General features: G+C 43.8%; 1 protein-coding gene across 4 annotated transcripts in view; it reads right to left on the bottom strand.

Annotated features, from left to right (window-relative positions):
- Positions 1–269: 269 nt before the first annotated feature.
- Positions 270–21,401, bottom strand: part of CDK15 (cyclin dependent kinase 15) — a 98,552-nt gene continuing 77,420 nt past the window's right edge. For all 4 annotated transcript variants that reach the window (XM_075608618.1, XM_075608617.1, XM_075608616.1 and 1 more), the window contains 3 exons: positions 15,135–15,274; positions 1,444–1,564; positions 270–580 (listed from right to left, as the gene is read on the bottom strand). In XM_075608618.1, the coding sequence (XP_075464733.1) occupies positions 1,455–1,564; positions 15,135–15,274 (250 nt within the window). In that variant the 3' untranslated portion in view covers positions 270–580; positions 1,444–1,454. The remainder of the gene's footprint in view (positions 581–1,443; positions 1,565–15,134; positions 15,275–21,401) is intronic.

Below are 21,401 nucleotides of genomic sequence, written 5' to 3' on the forward strand. Positions count from 1 at the left end.
AATCTAATAAATTCTTTGTGGATTATGAATTCAATTTGGAGTGCCTGGAGATCTCTCAACAACCACTACAATTTATTACACAGAACAAAAGGCTTCAATGCTGAGGGAGTCTCCAGTTCCTTTTAAAGGCCGATGACAATCTTACAGTGTATCCATCACACGGGTATAACAGTAAAAAAATATACTCCCTTGAATATAATATACATGTGTCTGCGATTAAAATCCGAACTGAAAGTATTTCATATTGACAAATAATATGGTGCGTAAGCTTAAGTGAATGGAGCATCAATGTCAAACACCTCTTTTATTTCTGCAACAAAACAGCAGCGCTGTGGCAACATTTCGAGCTGTAATCAGGCCAAGACATTTTAATTATTTAGTGTACGTGTTTGTGTGCACAAAGTGTTGTTGTCTGTTTTGTACATAAGGCGCACGACTTTCCTGATTCGTTGTGTGATGGCTTCTCTGGTCAGCGTCGCTACCCAAAAGGCAACAGGTTGAATATGTTGTGGTGTTGGTAATAAGGAGCGGAGCCTGGTTTCATTCAGAAGGATGTGTTCAGGGCGACGACAGACGGAGGCTGCAAGTGGATAGTGGGAGAAAAGAAATCAGATTAACAACTTTGGAGGAGGATAGTTTAAGAGATCAGTAATTAGATACATTTTCTTAACTTTGGGTTTAAAAGCGCAATCTGCAAAACCTGATTACAAAATAAATCAATAAAAATACTTTTGTTGCAATTGTTTTTTTTAAAAGCCTTTTTTTAACCTTTTAACCTCTACAGAAATCTCTTCTCCTCTGCAACCTCTTTGCAACTCGCGGGGCCCCCAATGCACTGCACTTTTGGCAGCAAAGGGGTTATTTCTAAATATGGACAAAACCATTGCACACGTTGAAACATTTAGACGGATTTTAACATTTGAGGCTGGCAAAAAATGAGCAGAGATCTAAAACGTACCAACTGCGAATAGCGTACTTAAGGAGTACTTTGATGCCAAGTTTTGTGACATTTCACAGTGGGGTGGCGATTAGAGGGGCATTTTGGTGAACCAAGTGAATTTAACAAAGTGCTCACTTTCACGTAGTGAACGGGGACAAATGCGCTCGTCTCTATGTAATGATCTGTTTTAGTTGTGTTAAAAAGGACTATGGATTTTTCTCATTAGGAGTAGATTTTTTTGCCATCTTGATTAAATACACATTAAATAATTTCAAGGAGGAATTTCAACAAAAAAACACACTGCTGAATATGGTAATTTCTGGTGGTTTTCTCAAAAGCTATTTTTTGGAGATCTTTGGTAGATTTTTACATTACGATAACTAAAATATATTATACATTTTCCCATTGTCAAAATGTTACAAAATATATATATTTTTTAAATGCACTGCTCACGATGTCAATGTCCCAAGCTTCTGATGAGTCTATACAGGACAGTGTCTCACCTCTGCCATATTCACCATGGCTTGTGAAGTGTAGACTGGTGGGTGCCCTTCTGGTGAGGATTTAGTAGGTCTCGGATTTCCGGCTCAAGGCTCAACCCTGGTACTGTAAACACGGAACGCACTGAAGACAAGCAGATTAGCAAAGTGAGTCAGGAAGATGGACTTCATACAAGCAACCAGGCAACCAGGAATATCAATGTGTGCCTCTCCTAATGGAAATGGACCATAATAACCCCAGTATTGAAGGGAGATATGTGCAAATTCAACTCGGCCTTGTGTTCGAACACTAACCCCAGTGTATTCTGGTTAGGGATAGTCCTAGATAATGGAGCATTGGAAAAAACAGAATTTGACAATGTTCTCATGATAAAATGAAAAAACAAAGGTGAAATCAGGGCACTACGGATTTGTGATAAAGCTAATCACTTGAGAAAGGCCGTTGCACCCGCCGAAACGTCGTTTATTTGGCACAATAAATTAGCTTTATCACAAATCCGTAGTGCCCGGATTGACCTTTCTTTTTTCATGTACTCATTGGATTACCAACAGGTTTTCCCTGGACCGGGAGCACCGGTAATTGTATCGCTTATATTATTTTATGATGGTGTGCAGCATTTAACTATTTTGTTACATTGATCTCATGAAATGAACATCAGAACTGACAATACTGGGTCAGACAAAATGGTACATCAAGTCCAGTATCCTGTCTTCCCCGGTGGTGAGTACAGGAAGCTACTGGATGAGTAGAACATCACCGGCTCCCTGCAGAGCATCCCCACTCCCTGCAGCAGCACAGAGCGTTACTTGCTCCCTGCCTCCAGATATGTCCATGCTGCTAGTATCCATTTATAGACTTCCTCTCCATGAATAGATCTAGTAAGGGCTGCTGACAGCTTTTCCGGAGCCCAGAACTGGTGGGGGCAGACCGGTTTATCTGGCCAACCCAGCAGAGAAGGGTACCTGGTCAACCGATAAAAGATGTTGGGCCTGGCTTGGGCCCAACTTCCGGATCTGGCCGACCGGGCCCACCTCCACCTGAGCCCAGGAGACTCACACCCCATCGCCAGCCTTGCATCTAGTCCTCTTTGTTTTATATATACCAGATGATAACAGCAGTGCGTGTCCCCGGGTTCTTGAATTGTGTGAGTTTGTGAATAACCGTTCCCTGTGTAACCTTCCTTGCCCAGCTTCTACGTAGATTACATCAGTGTGTTATGTTTGACTACTCCGCATGGGTTACCTTGACTCAAAGGCTGGATTCAGGTGGCTGGGCAATGAGGTAGCAAGCCTGTAGAATAATGGGTGCCAGAAACTTTTGTAGTACAACAGGCACGGGGACCACAGACACCATACTTTATACTACATTGTAATATCTCTTTATTCCTTTATGATTATCGATGCTTTAAGCGCCTTCCATGAATGCCCACTCTTAACACTCAGATGGAGGTATATCTCTTAGTTGCTTAACTGTTCTGTTCTTGTTCTCCTGTTCAGGATATCCCTCTGCACTATTTCTGAAATGCTAGTCGTATTGGGGCTCCAAGCTGGTCCTGTACAAGTGACCCTAATACCTTTTGTCGGTGTGGGAACGGCTACTTCTCTGCCACCGGAGGGGACGGTTAGTGCAGACCCCTGGTTAGAGCCGATCCGCCGGCACCCAGAAGTCCTCATTGCTGAGGCCCTCTGTGGCAGGCCGTTTGCATACTTCAAAGGTTTTATTGGACTCCCTTGATGTTCTTGTGGGAGCTTGACTTAAAGGATACCATCACTATCTACAACATAATAAACAGGGGGGCTACCACTTTATAAACATTACGTATTGACTCTCCCCGAGGCCCTTCTACTCTTGTCCCCCTAGAACCTAACCTTCTCGAACTTTCCCCTCCCCTTATATACTCTGTGATGTCATGGTCCCATGACAACACAGGATGGGGCCTGTTACACGCTAACCATACTAGTAACCCTTATTCTCTCTACATCATTTAAGATTTTGCATTTTCTATCATGTTTTCCAATACTGGAGACAAGCAATAGACAGAGAGAAGGAACACAAAGGACAGACAGAGAGAAGGAGAACAAGGGACAGACACAGAGAAGGACAACAATGGACAGTGACAGAGAGGACATGTGTGGGTTTTAGGTAACCTATTTACTGCCAAATATTTGCAGTGGCACTAGATGAGGTGAAATATTTTTGGGGTAAGTTGCATCTGATTGTATATAAAGTATATATGTATACAAAGTATGTTTCAGATAGTAATGTATTTATCTATCCTCTTTCCTTCTGCACGGCATACATTGTCAGCGTCATATAAGAAAATATTACTAATCACAAATATCGGTAGTGTGTGTAAGGAAGACGAGGCACGACAACATATAAGTACATTGATTTATAGACTATGATTAAAGGGGGGTAAAGGCATCTCAAGAGGTTAGCGAAACTTGTGTTTTAGTAATAAGGACATACTTTAGTAAGCAGAGGAGCTATCCCGAGAGAAAAAGATAGAAAAAAATCAGAAATACAAAAAAGAAAAAGGGAGAAGAGAAAGAGGAAGAGAAAAGGACGCTTAGGAAATAAGAGAGAAAAGTATAGAAGATGAAGAGAGAGAGAAAGATGCAGAAAGCAGAAGCATTCTCTCTACAGTATTGAAGCCTTTTACTTCAGCGGCGTCCTATTAACTCCCCGAATCTGACAGCCTAATTACCACAGAATCCTCGTGCTTCGAATAAATAAATACGCAAGTGGGTGTTTAAAGGCGGTGAGATGGGAGATTCAGTCGTCTCGACAGCAGACAGAGGGAGAAGAGTTTATTTTCAAATTACATCCGCTCGCGTCTTAATATCATTTCGCACTTAATGAGGTACTTTCAAGGTACATGAGTCACTGTGCTGAAGTATTTCTCACCGAAATAAGTTTATAGCAATGCACACCAAACGTACATTATTTACACGAAACAAGCTGTTAGTGCCACTGGCTGGTAGATTATTCAAGTGAAATGGAGGGTCGCACTTATGCATTGCAAAATTTAGGAAATTCACAATTATAACTCGGCAATATATGTATAACCCTGTCCTGTTTTGGTTTGCCTTTAAATTACAAATACTTTCATGGCCTTGTTCTGGTATCCTCTGACAGGGTATATCTCCATGTTTTCTCATTTGAATGTAATTAATTCTGCGTGTGTTTTGTAATATTGTTGAAGGTTGTGATACATTTCAATGGACAGGTATGAGAATTCTAAGTTATAGTATACAGAGCCTCGCAAACCTCTCACTTGAAAAAGAGACCGGTGAGGTTTCAATGCTTAAGCACACTATCATTTATTCTATCATTTTGGTCCTCTAAAAGTATCATAACTTACAACAAATCTACACGTCTCCATGACCAATAAAGCTACTAGAACTTTAACGTAGATATATGTAGTAAATTACATGCATGAATTGAATGATATACCGGTACTCAAAGTGACCCACAGCTGTGCATTTCCTTACTCTGCCAAACATTGAACCAACGGAGTCCGTCAGAAGGCAAGAACCTTTTAAACCCCAGTTACAAAGTTTATAGACTTCAATCTTTATCAGATTGGGCTTACATTTTGTAGTTTTACTGTATGTGAGCACATTCACATGCCTCAGACAGGTCTGCAACCCCGCCTTTCCCCATTATCGCTTAGCATGCAGTGCTTCCACTGCAGCCAGGAATTCTGGGTAATGACATACAAATGAGCACGCAGTGTCACCTTTTGCTTCTTGTCCATTTTAATATGGAATTCCTATTATCTTATACCTGTCATATTGTACAGCTTTTTCAGTACTGCCTGGGTTAAAGAAGTGCATAGCCAGTAAACCTACTCACATACAGCTTTTTCATTTGCTCTGCACTGTATGGTGGAGGGGTTTTGTCACTTTTATACTCACCATATCTGGTTTTGTGCCTGGCTGTAGTTTTACTGAAAATCAAGGTTTGGCTTTTGTTTTGTGCAAAATTCCAAGAAAAACACGCGTTGGATGCAGATTTTTATATTTAAGGCATTTCTCTAGCGCAATTCCATGGTCTTCTGCTCCCACCGGCTGAAACGAAGATTCAGTTCTCTATACCAGCTGTGAGTGAGTTAGGAGATTGAAAATTGGAGTCTGTGCCCTCATGTCAATGTATCAAGTTACTTTGCTTTGATCTTGGTTGATTTTGTTTCCCATCCTTTGGTGAGTGATATAGGGGAGGCTGTATGGAGCAGGAGTTACTGTGTAACTGTGACACGCCCAGAACTTCAAACACACTTGTGCTGCACCGACATATTATCATGACATCACCATTCATGACTGTCTCGCCTGTCTATATATCTGGAACCTGGAGGTACTTGTAAAGTATCACTGTGGTTTGGCGATTTCCATGATTAGAATAAGGTCCTTAACTGGCTAGAAACACCTTTGAACCCATCTCTGTCTCCCCATTTATCTTTGGATACTTTCCCACTCTCTCGCCACTCTTTTCATCTTTCTTTTTGCCCTGTCTCTGTCTTTCTATCCATCCATCCATCACTTCCCCTGTCCATTGGTTTATGTGTGGTGGTGTCTCCACCTCTACCCACTGCTTCTCTATCGCTTCTTTTCATCTCTCTTTCGCACTCTTTCTTTCTGTGGCCCTTATTCAATATCCTGCAAAGCGCCTCCCTTTGCTGGTGACAATTTGAGTCCAATTCATTTGAATGGAGTTTACCTGGCTAATAGCTTCACTTCTTATTAATGAAGGGTCATCTATGTATGATAGCATCCTTAATGTTCTCTCTGACCTTAAATCTACCCCATAGCTCTCTATCTCTCTCTCCCATTCTATCTCATTCCACATATCTCTCCCCACTCTCCACCCCCCTCTGTTTCATCTGTACTATCTCTCTGCACCTTCACTCTCCCTCACTCACCCTGCTCACCATCCCTCTTCTCTTCCTCCCTCTCTCCCCGCTTGTCTCTGTATTTATATCCCTTCTCTCTCTCTCTCTCTCTCTGTGTTCCTGTCTGCCGTTGCAGGCACTTTCATCTGTTCCCTCGGGGACTGGAGATGTCACCGCGGGAATCGCTTGTCCGCCTCTCATACAGCGGCAGAGCCCCGTGGCTTTGACAAACCTCATTTAATTGGGAGGAAGCCAGGAAGGTTTGAAAGAACTCACATGTCTACGGAACTCCTTTTATCAGGCATAATTTAAACTCTGCATGGGAAAAAAAAAACCTATATGTAGAAAAGAAAGTCAGACTCCCTCCTGCTGTGAACTCCCCCCCTCTCGCTCCCAAGATAGGCAGGTTCATATACGATTCTATCTTTTTATTTTTATAAAAGTGTCAGTGTAGATTTCTGTTCTACAGCTTGATAAAGAGCAAAAGAGACTGCATATCTTTCTCCCTGTCTGTCTCTCCATCTCTCTCCACTTCCCCGTTAACATTCCCTCTCCCCTTCTGTTGAAAAAAGCGTTGTTTTTTGCCCACTAGACACCAGGATACATAATAGCAAAGGACAACAGTATTTACTAGGAACTTCCATCAGGACAGTTCTTATTCACCGTTCCTGAAGTTGCGGGTGGCATTAAAACATCCCAATGATGATGTCATCACACTGTGCTCAGAGTATTACAGTGGTAATGTCACTGCCCCTTGCAGGTAAACCTGGTTCAAATCTCAGTATCATCTCCTTAAGCAAGTCCCTTTATTTCTCACGACTTCAGGCACGAGAAATTAGAGTGCAAGCCCTTTAGGGCAGCATGGTATACACTATGGCACAATTGAAAAAAAATACCTAAATATTCCAACGTGATGTCCACAACAGAAGCTAAGTGGTATGATGACCTTGTATAGCTTTCCGGGGTTAGTACAGTATATAGAGCAGACGTTAAGCCTGTCCTTGGTGTAATACTAGCATATATAACATAAAAGCAACATTATTTACTAGACTATTACAAGACTTGTGTTACCAATAAAGACTTTCAATCTTTTTTTCTCCTTTATTTACATTTGCGGTCAGACACTTCTCTCTCCCTTCTCCTTGCTCTTCATAACGGACTACAATGTAGCAACTCCTTTCTACCTACTGGTCCGGGAAGAATTGTAGTTTTGTTTTAAGTAGTGATAATTATAAATTAAATGATAGTGTACTGACCTTTCCGCACCTTACACATCTGAGTTTACTTAAAGAAGAGACCTGTGATGTTTGGAACACTTTGTACACAATCGTTTATGATGAAACATAGGCTTTCACTTTGAAAATCTTCCATGTAAAGACATATTTAGGCTTCACAAGATGGGCACAGCCTGGAAGGCCATTGGGTGGCTTAAGAAGTGGACTTGCTTCTTTACGCTTTCCCCCCAGTCTATTCAGTAGACAGCATGTTTATTTAGGAATTAGAAGCGTAACTTGTCCAGATGGATAAATGGAATGCTCCAGTCACAGAGGGCCCATCCAGAGAAAGGGATGAAATCTAAGACATTTATAGGGCTACACATTCAAAGTGAACTGGCCTGTCTGGGATTTCTGAGATAACCCAAATAAAGAGGAGGTAGCATGTTAGGAATGTATGGGGTAATCCTACGGGAGGATTATCAAGGGACCCTGGGCCGTATGATGAAGGCACCGCCATGTGTTTTGGGCAACCCTGTTTTAATACCAGAACTACTTCATTATGGACAAGTCCTCATATCCCCCAGGGTCCTTCAAAAACAGGTTGTAATATCGATGGGAGTCTTTGTATCAAGGCAAATGTGGAACAATTTGGGTCAAAATTTTTTCCCAAAGATGTATCAAAGAATAAAAATGCTATTCCTTTCAAAGGGTCTTTGACACATATGCTGCAGTTATTATGCCCTAGCATTCTGCATTGATACCTAAACCCTTATGTGTTTTCCTAAACATGTAGAGCATGGGAGCGCAAACTTTTGATGCTGCGCTCCCCTGCCTAGCCTCCCCCGGTCTCGTTCCCCATTTCCTACCTGGCAGCAGCGTCAAATGACACTCCGGGGTCAAGTGACGTCAGGTCACGTGACAAGCGCCGTCATTTGACGCCGGTGACGTCACGGCGACGCGTTGCCATAGAGACGCGTCTGAATCCCGGTAAGTTTTAGTGTTGAAAAGGCCTCACGCGATCCCCCAGGATTAATTTAAATGCCTTGGTGAGGAGAGCGGGACCTCTGCAACCGCCCGTGCCCCCCCACCCAGACAAATCTCCCGCCCCCCAGTTTGCGCACCGCTGATGTAGAGTACAGAGTTACATACATGTTTACTGGGTGAGAATCTTGAATTTGCTACACACTTGCTGGCAGGCTCTACATATACACACATATGTACTTCCCTCAAACTGGCAGGAAGGCGGGATGGGTGTTCAGGATGATGTACAGTGGCATTGTGCTGGTAGGATTAACCATACTATGAAAGTTTGAACAACATACCCAGCTAACGTGGGAAAAGGTACTTGCCAACATACAAATGAGGCCACAACCCCCAAATATGGAATATTCCGAAAAGCAATGACCCTCATTCTCCAGAGGCTGGATTTTCCATGGACTTTACAGAATTCAGGAAGAAGGCATGAATGCAGAGGGTGCTAAGAATCCTCAGAGGTTAAACAAAAGCTGTTATTGAAAGCTAAATCTGTCTACCAACAACTCACGGACTCTTCCAGAACTGAATGATGAACTTGAAAATATTAAATGGGATATTGTTGGTCTCACTGAAGCAAGAAAAAAAGGATGAAGGCATAATTGAGCTCAAAGGGGGACACTTATTCTATTACAGACGTACAGAAAATGGAAGAGTCAGTTGAGTGGACTTCATTGTTAACAAGAGATGGAGAAACAACAGTGGAGTAAGAAAGCTCATCGGAAAGACCAGGCAGAATTGTCATTCATCTGACAAAGAGATACAGGCTTCAAATAATCCAAGTGTATGCTCCAACATCAAGTCACACGTACAATGACGTGGAAGACTTCCATCATGAAATCAATCAAAGGAAATTGTCACCTCAATATGGGAGATTTCAATGCATAAATTGTTGCCCCGCAGAAAGATGAATTATCGTTTGATAAGTATGGTTATGGTAACAGGAATGAATGTGGAGACAGATTTATAGAATATGAAAATATCTACATCATTAATTATTTCTTCAAGAAGAATCCAAATAGAAAATGGACATGAAGTGGACCCAATGGAATCAAGAATGAAATGGACTATATTCCAGTTAACAAGAAACACATGATTGAAGACTGCACAGTCCTTAACTGACACATAGGGGCATATTTTAGTACAGCAGGGCCCCGGGTATACGGCGGGTTCCGTTCCAGAGGCCTGCCGTATAGTGGAAAGTGGATCCGGCGATTTTCAGTGCTGCGCATGCGCAAACCGGCATTTTAGCTGTTCTGCGCATGTGCGACCTGCGGTCTGCACATGCGCGCCAGGCGCACCCACCCATTCTGCGCATGCACGATTTTAAATTCAACATGGCGGCCCCCTTCTCGGTGCCGCCGTATCAGCGGATCGCCGAAAAGCGGAGCGCCGAGAAGCGGGGCCCTGCTGTAGTTGCAAGTGTGTCCTTGTAAAACTGCATGGTTTGACATTCAGAAATCATGGAATAAAATTTGAAATAATCTTGTTTATTTCAATGCTAGAGCTGCTTCCCACAATAGCAGAGGTTGTGGGTTCTGATCCTGTTGAGCCTGACATCAGTTCCCCCTTCATTACAAACGGCCTTAGACTTGTCAGTATTGGTCTACAGCAAGAACGCCAAGCCTTTTGTGGGTGCTGGCGATAATAATACGGCGTAGATTAGGGGTCTCCAACATGTTGATCGTGAGCTACCGGTAGCTCTCCGGCTGCCAGTGACTAGCTCGCCGCAGTGCCGCCGACAGCAGCAGCATATCTCTCTCTCATGCCTCAAGAAGAAAGTGTTCACGTATGGATGAGAAACTTGGACCCTAAATGTTAAGATAATTCAGAAGCTTCAGACAATGTAAATAAGTATGGAAAGATGAATGCTGGGTACCACTCGAAGAGACAGGAAAAAGAATGAATGGGTTCAAAACCAAACAAAAGTTTGTGACATCATCTTAATGGTAAAGAAATTAAAATGGCAGTGGGGCATGACATATCGCAAATAGAAATGACCATCATAGGACAAAGATGGTACTCTACTGGATTCCAAGAGAGATTAAAAGACCAAGCCGACAACATAAATAAATATATATATATATATATATATATATATATATATACACATACATACACACACACACACACACACACACACACACACACACACACACACACACACACATACATAGTGAGAGAAAAAGTTTGTAAACCCCAATGATAATTACGGAAATGCCATAGTTTTTCCATGATTACCTTCTTGTATTAAAACAAGTATTTTCTTAAATATACAATAGGGTTTATATTAACCAATTCCATGTCTTTTGAAACAAAATGATGTATGAATTAAACAAAACAATGAGTAATTAAGAGTCAGGGTATGTGCAAAACTAAGTGAAACCCTGGTCTTATCACCTAAATTAAAGGGGATAATTAGAATCAGGTGTTAAAATAATTAGATAGATCTTCAGGTGTGAGTTTGGAAGGTCACACCCTATATAAAGATCAGAAACGTTGTGAGTTTGGTCTTGACCATACAGGTGTGTGTAAACACGTCATGCCACGATCAAAAGAAATCTCTGAGGACCTCAGAAAAGCAGTTATTGATGCTCATCAGTCTAGAAAGGGTTACAAAGCCATTTCTAAGGATTTTGGCCCCCACCAATCCACTTTGTTTGAGGATATGTGAGGCTTAATAAAGTTTGTTGTAATGACGCGATCCCAATATCCAATCGGAACACGTCTGTTAGGAGATACCATCTGATTGGTTACACCGTCTGTGACGTCACGCGATAGCGCGATCAGCGCTGTAGTATAAATTCGAGCTTCTATGGTTGTTGTGTACACCTTGAGAAAGGGCATACTGGCCGAAACGCGTTGGTGGACCACTGCTGCAGCTTAGGGGGGGATCTTTTTGTCCACTTTTTTAATGTAATAAATTAACTTTTGTTGCTGTAAACCGTGAGCCTCCTTCTGTTACCTCTGGCAGTGCACTGCCTCATTTTCCTACCTGTTCCAATCCACTGTCAGACAGATCGTCTACAAATGGAAAAAGTTCAAGACCAGTCACTCAACACAGGAGCGGTCATCCTACCAAAATCGCTCCAAGAACAAACCAGCAAATCATCCGGGTAGTCCCAAAGAACCGCAAGAGTAACATTCAAGGATCTGCAGGCCACTCTCACCTCTTGGCTAATGAGAGTGTTCATTACTCAACTATCAGAAAAAGACTGAACAAAAATGGTATTCATGGAAGGATAGCCAGGAGGAAACTACTGCTCTTTAAAAAGAACATTGCTGCCCATCTGAAGTTCACCAAAGAGCACTTAGATGATTCACAAGACTTCTGGAACAATGATCTCTGGACAGACGAGTCAAAGGCAGACCTTTTAGGCATCAATGACAAATGTTGTGTTAGGTGAAAACAAAACACTGCGTTCAAACAGAAGAACTTCATCCCAAACGGCAAGCATGATGGTGGTAGTGTGATGGTTTGGGGCAGATTTGCCTGCCTCAGGATCTGGACGGCTTTCCATCATTGACAAATCTATGAATTCTGCATTGTATCAGAAGATTCTAGAGGAGAATGTCAGGCAATCCGTCCGTGTGCTGAAGCTGCACCGAAAATGGGTCATGCAGCAATACAATGATCCTAGACATACAACCGATCTACAAAAGAATGGCTACAGAAGAAGAAATTTCGCGCTTTACTGTAGAATGGCCTTGTCAAAGTCTTCATATTTAATGTATAGCCCTGTTTACCTAATGTAATGCAAAGTATTTATATATAATGTATAACCCTGTTCAGCTAATGTACCCATGTATTTGTAACCAGGACCACCAACAGAAATCATGGGGCCCAGGACAAATGAAAGGAGCAGCCCCCCCTGCCCCTCCCCCGAACCCATAGTGCACCTACCACGGGGAAAAAAAATTAGCGCGCAACTTTTACTTAACTGTTTTCTTCTTATTGTTAATACGGAAAAAAAAACATTAAAATGCAATCTGTTTATTTTTATATTTTCAACAAAAGACAAAGATACCCAATGCTACATACAATGTAACAAAAGGCCTGGGGGGGGGTTAAGTATGGGCCTGGGGGGGGTTAAGTATGGGTGGGTGGGTGACTGACTGCCTGGGTGGGTGACTGACTGCCTGGGTGACTGACTGCCAGGGTGGGGGGGGGGTGACTGACTGCCATGGTGGGTGGGTGGTTGGGTGACTGCCTGCCAGGGTGGGTGGGTGACTGCCTGCCAGGGTGGGTGGGTAGACGCCTGAGTGACTTGGTCGGTGGGTGGACGACTGAGTGACTGGGTGGGTGGACGACTGAGTGACAGGATGGGCGACTGAGTGACAGGGTGGGTAGGTGGGTGGGTGACAGTGACTGGTGGGTGACTAAGTGACGGTGGGTGGGTGGCTGAGTGACTGGGTGGGTGGGTGGGTGGTTGAGTGACTGGGTGGGTGGGTGACTAAGTGACTATTGAGTGACTGGGTGGGTGGGTGACTGAGTGACTGGGTGGGTGGGTGACTGGGTAGGTGGGTGACATTGACTGAGTGACTGGGTGGGTGGGTGACTGAGTGACTGGGTGGATGGGTGACTGGTTGACTGAGTGACTTGACGAGTGACTGGGCGACTGAGTGACTTGGTGGGTGACTGAGTGACTGGGTTTTGACTGAGTGACTGGGTGAGTGACTGGGTGGGTGAGTGACTGGGTGGGTGGGTGACTGGGTGGGTGAATGAGTGACTTTAGTGACTGCCTGGGTGGGTGACTGACCTTGACTGGGTGGGTGCTGCTTCCTGCTTCCTTACATGCCAGATGCTTTTACCTCTGCCCCTGATCCCCGCAGCTGCTGCCTGGGGCGGGAAGTATGCTCGGGAGGCGCGGAAGGTAGGCTGAGGGGGGGTGGGACAAGACTGGTGGGCTACTTGGCTACTTTCGTGGGAGCATTGCCCCCGGTTCCTGCGGCTGCTGCCCGGGGCAGGAGGCTGGCGGCAGGAGGCTAGCGCGGGGGGAGCTGGATTGGCGGTAGCGGGGGGCTGGGTTGGCGGGTCACCACGGCACTTCACCTCCGTCCCACATTGGGAGCGGGGGGGAGCAGGCCCAGAGGCAGCAGGCTGGACACCCTGCTTATGCGCGCCGAGACCTCGGCTCTGCGCATGCGCACGGGGATCGCCGGTATATTTTTTTTTCTGACTTTTTTTTTATTTTAAATAAAACGGGCACGGCCGGGCCCCCTGACTCATGGGGCCCAGGACGCCAAACCCCGGCAGACCCCCCCCCCTGTTGACGGGCCTGTTTGTAACCATGTACAGTATCTGTCATCATAACTCTGTGCCTAGGACATAGTTGAAAATTAGAGGTAACTCTCAATGTATTACTTCCTGGTAAAACATTTTATAGATAAATAAAGTCCGGACCTAAACCCCATCGAAATGTTGTGGCAGGACCTGAAGCGAACTGTTCATGCAAGGAAGCCCTCAAATGTCACTCAGTTGAAGAAGTTCTGTAAAGAGGAATGGACCAAATTCCTCAAAACCGATGTCAGAGACTGATCAACATGTACAGGAAATGATTAGTTGAAGTCATTGCTACTCAAGGGGGCGCCACCAGGTACTGAATCTAAAGGTTCACAGACTTTTTCACACATGGATATTGAATGTTGAATCATTTGTGGATAAATAAATATTGAAAAAGTATCCTGTTTTTGTGTCATTTGTTTGATCAGGTTATCTGTATCCATCATTAGTACCTAGATTAAGGTTTAATAACATTTTAGGTATGAAATATGTTAAAATCCTCAGGGGTTCACAAACTTTTTCTCGCCACGCTATATATCTATACACACACATATACATAGTAGGGCAGTGGTTTCCAACCTTTTTTACATTGTGCACCCCTTGCTAGAAAATATTTTCCTACTCATCTTTGCTAATAAAACTGTTTGCCTGATCCCAGGCAGTAGAGTGTCCTGATCTTGTGGGGCGTACACACACTTACTAAGGCCCCAAACAGCACCTCAGTGTGTGCAGACCACATGGGTGGGATAACGGTCAATTAGTGTGGGTGCAACTTCCCAAAGTCACGGCCCACAATGCCTTGCCACTGTGAGTGCAAAGCATGGTGGGGAGCGATTTTGTAAGCTCCTGCTATAATTTACAGCTATACCACCCTTGCTAAAGTGTAGTTAGGGGTCTTACTATGTATGCAGTACCCACACAGGCTAAGGAACCCACTACACTGCCTGGTATCTGCCATAACATATTTTTGGGGGCAAACTGCTTCGAGACACCTCATAAACCCTTAGCGGTTCCCGGTCCCCCTGTAGATAAATCACTGTACAGTATTAGGGGATATACAAAAGTGGGCCATTATATATAAAAAAAACCTTAAGTGCACACAAACTTTTTTCTTATTTAACTTTTATATATGTATTTCACAACTGTTGTCTTTTGTTTCCCATATTATACCAAGTAATGCAATATACCATCTTGATATTAAATATACACCTAATTAATAGTATACATAGGAACATAGTACATATAATGATAGGAAGATGATTAACATACCATCTGGTAGCTGGTGCAGCTCAGAGGGCAGAGTACTGAAGAATTTATGGAGAAGGGCATCCTCAGCAGAGGTCCTTTCTCGGGGGCAACTTTTCAACATCTTATATGCAAGGTCCTCGGCTCCCATTGTTCTACCCAGCCTGGAAACCACACAGAGAAGAGGTGAGTACTGTATTTTCAAGAGAACCATGAACAGCCCAAGTTCTGGTCAGATAATGGGGAATGGCAAAGATTTGAACCCACAAGTTATGTATTATTATATCATTTAATTATGTGTCATGAAATGTTGCTGTATATTTCTTCTCATAATGGTAACGCCACACAGAGCCTTCATTCAACGAGATATTGGCCCTTCCAGCAACAAAAAGTTGAAGGACCCAGGAGGGCCTTACAGGGTTGAAGGAACAGGTAGGTGATACAATCTGGCTGCACATCACTGGTGAAGTCCGTCCAGAATTTTATACTGGGTTAGCAAATAAAAATATCACTGGTGAGCACATTCACATGTCTCAGATAGGCCTGCAACCCTGCTTTTCACCATTATCTCCTAACATTCAATGCTTCCAATGCAGCAAGGGATTCTGGGAAATGAGAAATTGGAATAATGGGAAATACAGTACTGGGTTAGGAGATTTAAAAGCCCTAACTGCGTGACATTGACCTTTGAGTTACACCCCCCCACTTTCTTCCCCCCCAATAATTTAAGATAAACCAACATGTATAAATTATACTGTTATTGAAACATCCTGAGTATGTGTGACAAAGTAATTGAACAAATCCGTGTGTTCTCTGCTTGATGCTGTGAGCACAACACGCACCAAATAAAACCAAATTTAAGAGAGATATAATGAGCTATAAAAACAGCCTTATATTATTAGCTTGTACTAGTATTGTACTAGTATGATAATTCAAGTATGTCCATATGAACACCTGGCCCTACTACCTCCTTCCACATTAATGTTGGAACTACGATCATTCACCCAGTAGCCCAAGCACGCTGCCTAGGGGTCACACTCGATTCCTCTCTCACATTCGGCCCTCACATTCAAAACATTTCCCTCCGCAATATAACAAAGATACGCCCTTTCCTCTGTTGCTCGCTGCTAATACTCTGACTCAGGCCCTCATTCTCTCCCGTCTTGACTACTGTAACCTCCTGCTGTCCGGCCTTCCTGCCTCTCACCTGTCTCCCCTACAATTTATCCTAAACGCTGCTGCCAGAGTCACGCTACTCTTTCCTAGATCTGTCTCAGCATCTCCCCCCATGAAATCCCTCTCCTGGCTTCTGATCAAATCCCGCATCTCACACTCCATTCTTCTCCTCACTTTTAAAGCTTTACACTCTTCTGCCCCTCCTTACATCTCTGCCCTAATTTCTCGTTATGCACCATCCAGACTCTTGCGTTCTTCTCAAGGATGTCTTCTTTCTACCCCCTTTGTATCTAAAGCCCTCTCCCGCCTTAAACCTTTCTCACTGACTGCCCCACACCTCTGGAATGCCCTTCCCCTCAGTACCCGACTAGCACCCTCTCTATCCACCTTTAAGACCCACCTTAAGACACACTTTCTTAAAGAAGCATATGAATAGCACTGAATATTCTGAACACATGATACATAAAGCTTGGCCCCCTGCAGACGCACTTACCAGAACTCCCTCCTACTGTCTCTGTATGTTCTCCCTACCTACCAATTAGACTGTAAGCTCCTCGGGGCAGGGACTCCTCTTCCTTAATGTTACTTTTATGTCTAAAGCACTTATTCGCATGATCTGTTATTTATATTATCTGTTAATTATTTGATTACCACATGTATTACTACTGTGAAGCGCTATGTACATTAATGGCGCTATATAAATAAAGACATACAATACAATACAATACAATGAATAGCTTCTTCCGGGGCCACCAGAAATGGAACAATATGGTTGTAATGAGAATTGCGTGCTGACAGATTTGCCTTTTTTCTAATTATTCCATTTTTATGTTATTATTTTCAAGAGGTTTCACTTGTATGTACTTCAGGTTTTTGTGAAAGTATAAAATGGCTGCCAACCTCTCTCACGGTAATGATTTTGTTGTGGATTAAATATGTATTCAAAAGGCAGTTCAAACAAAATAAAGACAGAGGCATCTAACTGTTAAGCCAAAGAAATAATAAAAATAATAATTCTATTTACTGGTTTGTGCCTGTGTTTTTAACACAAAAATTAGGCTAATAATATATATTTTTCTGGTAAAGTGCTGACAATGTATGCAGCGCTGTACGTACAACTCTGCAGGCACAATAGGTGCATATCTTAGAGAGGTTACAATCTAATTTCGATGCCTGGGCCACAGGAAGATAAAGCAACTGCCCAAGGTCACCAGAAGAACTGACCCTTAGGTTCATCTACTTCAACGGCAGTAACATTACCACTTGAGCTACTATGTTGGCAGAGACCAATGGAGCAAAGTGGAGATAAAGTACCTTTATATATTTACACTGAGAGACACTGATATGTATCAAGTGCCACAAACAGAGCTCCAAAAACAGGTGCAAATTGCATCTTTTTGATTATGCATCACTTTGCGACAATGTTTCCAGAATGGGATAATTCACCATCACTGTTTATCCTAAAGGTTTATGCTTTTTTACGGTTTAGGTTTTTTTAGGTTTATGGTTAGGGTTTTTAGGCTTTAGGGGTTAAGGCTAGGAATCTTAGGCTGAGGCCCCAGTACCTCCGCTGCAGACCAAAAGACCGGGGGGGAGGGGGGGCGTGGCGAGGGAGTGACGGGGGCGCGGCCATGATGTCACCCGGCAGGTTCACCCTCATTGGCTGAACCGCCGGGGGGCGTGGCTTAGCGCTCCGTAGCGAGTCCTGCTCTCTATTCTATTGAGAGCAGGAGCAACTCGCGCCACAGCGCTGCGGCCCCCCCTCGCAGCGGGCCCGGCGCCATTGAGGGGAGGGCTCTCGTCCCTGCAGCGTCCGCCACAGCGGGCGCTGCGGTAGCCAGCAGGGTCCAGCCCTTAGGCCGCGGCCAGGCTGGGAGCCAGGCTGGGAGCGAGAGCGCCGTGGGAGCAGGAGCGATTTGTGTCCAGTGTAGCTGCGCGCGCAGGGGGGCGGCGTGCCCGTGACATCACGTGAGCAGTTCACCCTCATTGGCTGAACCGCGCACGTCACCAGGGCAAGTGCGACAATTTCAAAAGAATTTGTCTCGTCAAGCAGCTGAGTGCTCACGCTGGTCAAACACATTGTCGCAATGTGTTTGATCGCGCTGAGCCCGAGTACACATGCGAGCTCGCTGTCAACCTGGACGAGCCCTTAGGGTTAGGGGTTAGCAATTATGGTTTTTAGGGTTAATGTTAGGATTAAGGGATACGGTTAAGGGGTTAAAAATTGGGATTAGGGGTTATCAGCAGTACACAAAATGGCCCGGAATCCCCCCTGCAGGGAAGAACTGTCCAGGCTGCCGCAGCTAACTGTCCAGGACCCCAATGTATCACTGTGGTGTGCTTCAAATGTGCCCCCCTTGTGGATTTGGTGGATTGGCTATAGGAGGACTCAGTGGAGGAGAAAATCAGCGCAATATTATGAGTTTTCCTTCTGCGTCAAATTAATCTTCCAGGTCTGCGCTGGTAATCTCTGCTCCTGAGAGATCAGCGTCAAATGTCAAGCGCACGTTTAACAAACTGTACACTTATAACGCTGAAGCAGATCCATATTTTTTTGCTGTGTTGTGGAGCAAAGTTATTATTCCATCTTGATACATATCCCCCGCCTTATGTAAACCATCAATTTAATAAAGCAGCAATTGAACGCCAACATTGGCTTGATAGACAGACACCAAAGTGCAGAATATTTTTACAAGTGCTTTGATTTCCTGTTTTCTTAAACATTTTTGGAGGGATTGTACCTTTAAACTTGAGCTTCTAAAGTATGTGTATTTTTTTTTTTTTATCGCAGCACCTGATAAGCATATAAATCCCAGAAACAGCCAAAGCTTCCCTTTGAAGTTGCGGTCTTTAAAAATGATTTGGCCGCTGGAAAGCCCCGAGGGCGTGTGGTTTCCCCCCCTCCCCCCTTTCTCTTTTAGCCTTTTGCTAAATGACTGAAGGACTGGATCATTTTATGGGCCACTGCAGCCTACTAGAAAGTTGTCTGCAAAGGAGCCAGTGACAACTAAACTTAAGCAGGGGTCAAAGCACAGATTGTGTGCGTTGCCTCGGTCCTTTAGTTCCCATACAATGCTGCTATTATTGGCAAGGACAATAGCAGTGGGGCTCAGAAATTAGTCCTCCTTCTACTGCATGATCCAGCCTTTTCCAAAAACGACTCCAAAGCTAGATTGTAGCACATGTTTATTCATACCCTCAGTTTGACTGCAGAGTCAGTGACTTTCATGGAATACGTTTTAAATCCCTGGATATGTTGAATGCAATTTTTAGTACGGGTCTGTTCAGTGTTCTAAAGGTAGAGTCCCTCCAAGCAGCACTGACAAAAAAGACTCAGGCACACGAGGTCTACATAGAGATTGATGGGGGCTTCCGCCTCTTCAGTATGAAATGAATCAGTGACAGGCCTGCAATGGATAAACGTGGAGGGCCATTAAAGAATATACAGCACCAGATGTATCAAGGAACAAAATGTCATTTGTTCTGGTTTTGCAGCAAAGAGACTTTAATAAGTAGCGCCAATTTCCTGCATTAAAGAAAAAATAAGTAACATTTTCCTAGTACTCCTTTCTCATGCATATGGTTTGTGTTCAAAGATTATTACGGGATCCCTTTCTTCAAAACAGTATGGGCCACATTTACTAAATGGTGTTATTCTATAAGACACCCTTTCAAGTGTCTTAAGATGCTGTAAGGTGTTTTATGGCATAGCACCACTTAGTAAATATGGCCTTATATGTTTTCCGAGGGCTTTGTAGGACGGAAAAACCCCCCACAAAAAACATTTATCTCGAAAGGTTTTTTAGGGGAGGGGGGGGGGATTTTCCTTTTGAAGATAATATATATCTTCATCCCTTAAGCCTACAAAGTATCCCCTTGACAAGACATCATTTATCTTCATAGACTGTCATGGGATCTCCTGTACAAAAAAAGATTTGTTGCCATAGGCTTTTATTGGATCCCTTTCTTCATCAAATGGGTTGTCTCCATAGACTTTAATAGGATGATTTTGTCTATATATCGTCCTGGAAAACACAACTGAGAAAGGGATTTTACCAACTCTCTCACACAGCAAATGGTGGGAATCGGTGTCACATGTTGAAGTAGGAACTGCTCTAGTGTTAGTGCAGCTTTCTGTTCAGACACAAGTTCTTTGCCTTGTTCCCTTTGACAAGCCCAGTTGGGGCTTCCTTTTAACAAGGAGACCCCTCCCTCTCTGCCATCTGTTCATCTGTTCCATGCTCAGCCTAACATATTGTGGTGCAGAGCGTGTGCGTGTATTTTTACGGCTGGCTGAGCGAGGCCTGCAGGTGCTGCAGTTTGTGTTGTGTCAGGTGACAGGGTGATAGAGAACCCGGGAGGGCAGGTGTGTGAACGAATGGCTAGGTGTCTTCTACCATCAGACAGAGGATGGAGAGGGACACAGCCACGTGTTCAATCCCCTATTCAAATACACAAAGCTTGTGACAACTTCAAGGTTCTTATCTTTAAATCCTGAACAACGCGCTAAAGGAGTAGCTTAGTGGTAAAGCCTTTGAAGTGGGTGAACCTGTGTTAGGTTCCTTGTTACCTTGGGCAATTAGTTATATCCCCCACCCCTCTAGACAAGCACAATAAAGTAGATTGCACGCTCTTGTGGACAGGCACTCCTTGTGCATGCAAAATTCTATATGCAGCACTGCATACATTGTCATATAAGAGACAATATTGCATTCCTATCTCCTGTGTTTTCGCCCTTAACCCTTAATATGCCAGAGGGGCTTGCAGTGCATTGTAAAACAATAAGGCAGGGGTGGCCAATTCCAGTGCTCAAGGGCCACCAACAGGTCAGGTTTTCAGCATTTCCCTGCTTCAGTACCAGTGGCTTTAATCAGTGGCTCAGTCACTAACTGAGCCACTGATTGAGCCACCTGTGCTAAAGCAGGGATATACTGAAAACCTGACCCGTTGGGGCCCTTGAGGACTGGAGTTGGCCACCCCTGAAAAAAGGGATTGAACCTTTATGATTATGAATTTAAGTTTGACACAGATAAAAACCCAAAATGACGTTTGGGAGAACAGACACAAATGTTTTACATCAGTTCTGTTTTGCTTTCTCCAACAACAACAAAAATA

This window comes from Ascaphus truei, chromosome 7 (assembly GCF_040206685.1).
Source record: "Ascaphus truei isolate aAscTru1 chromosome 7, aAscTru1.hap1, whole genome shotgun sequence".
Classification (NCBI taxonomy): domain Eukaryota; kingdom Metazoa; phylum Chordata; class Amphibia; order Anura; family Ascaphidae; genus Ascaphus; species Ascaphus truei.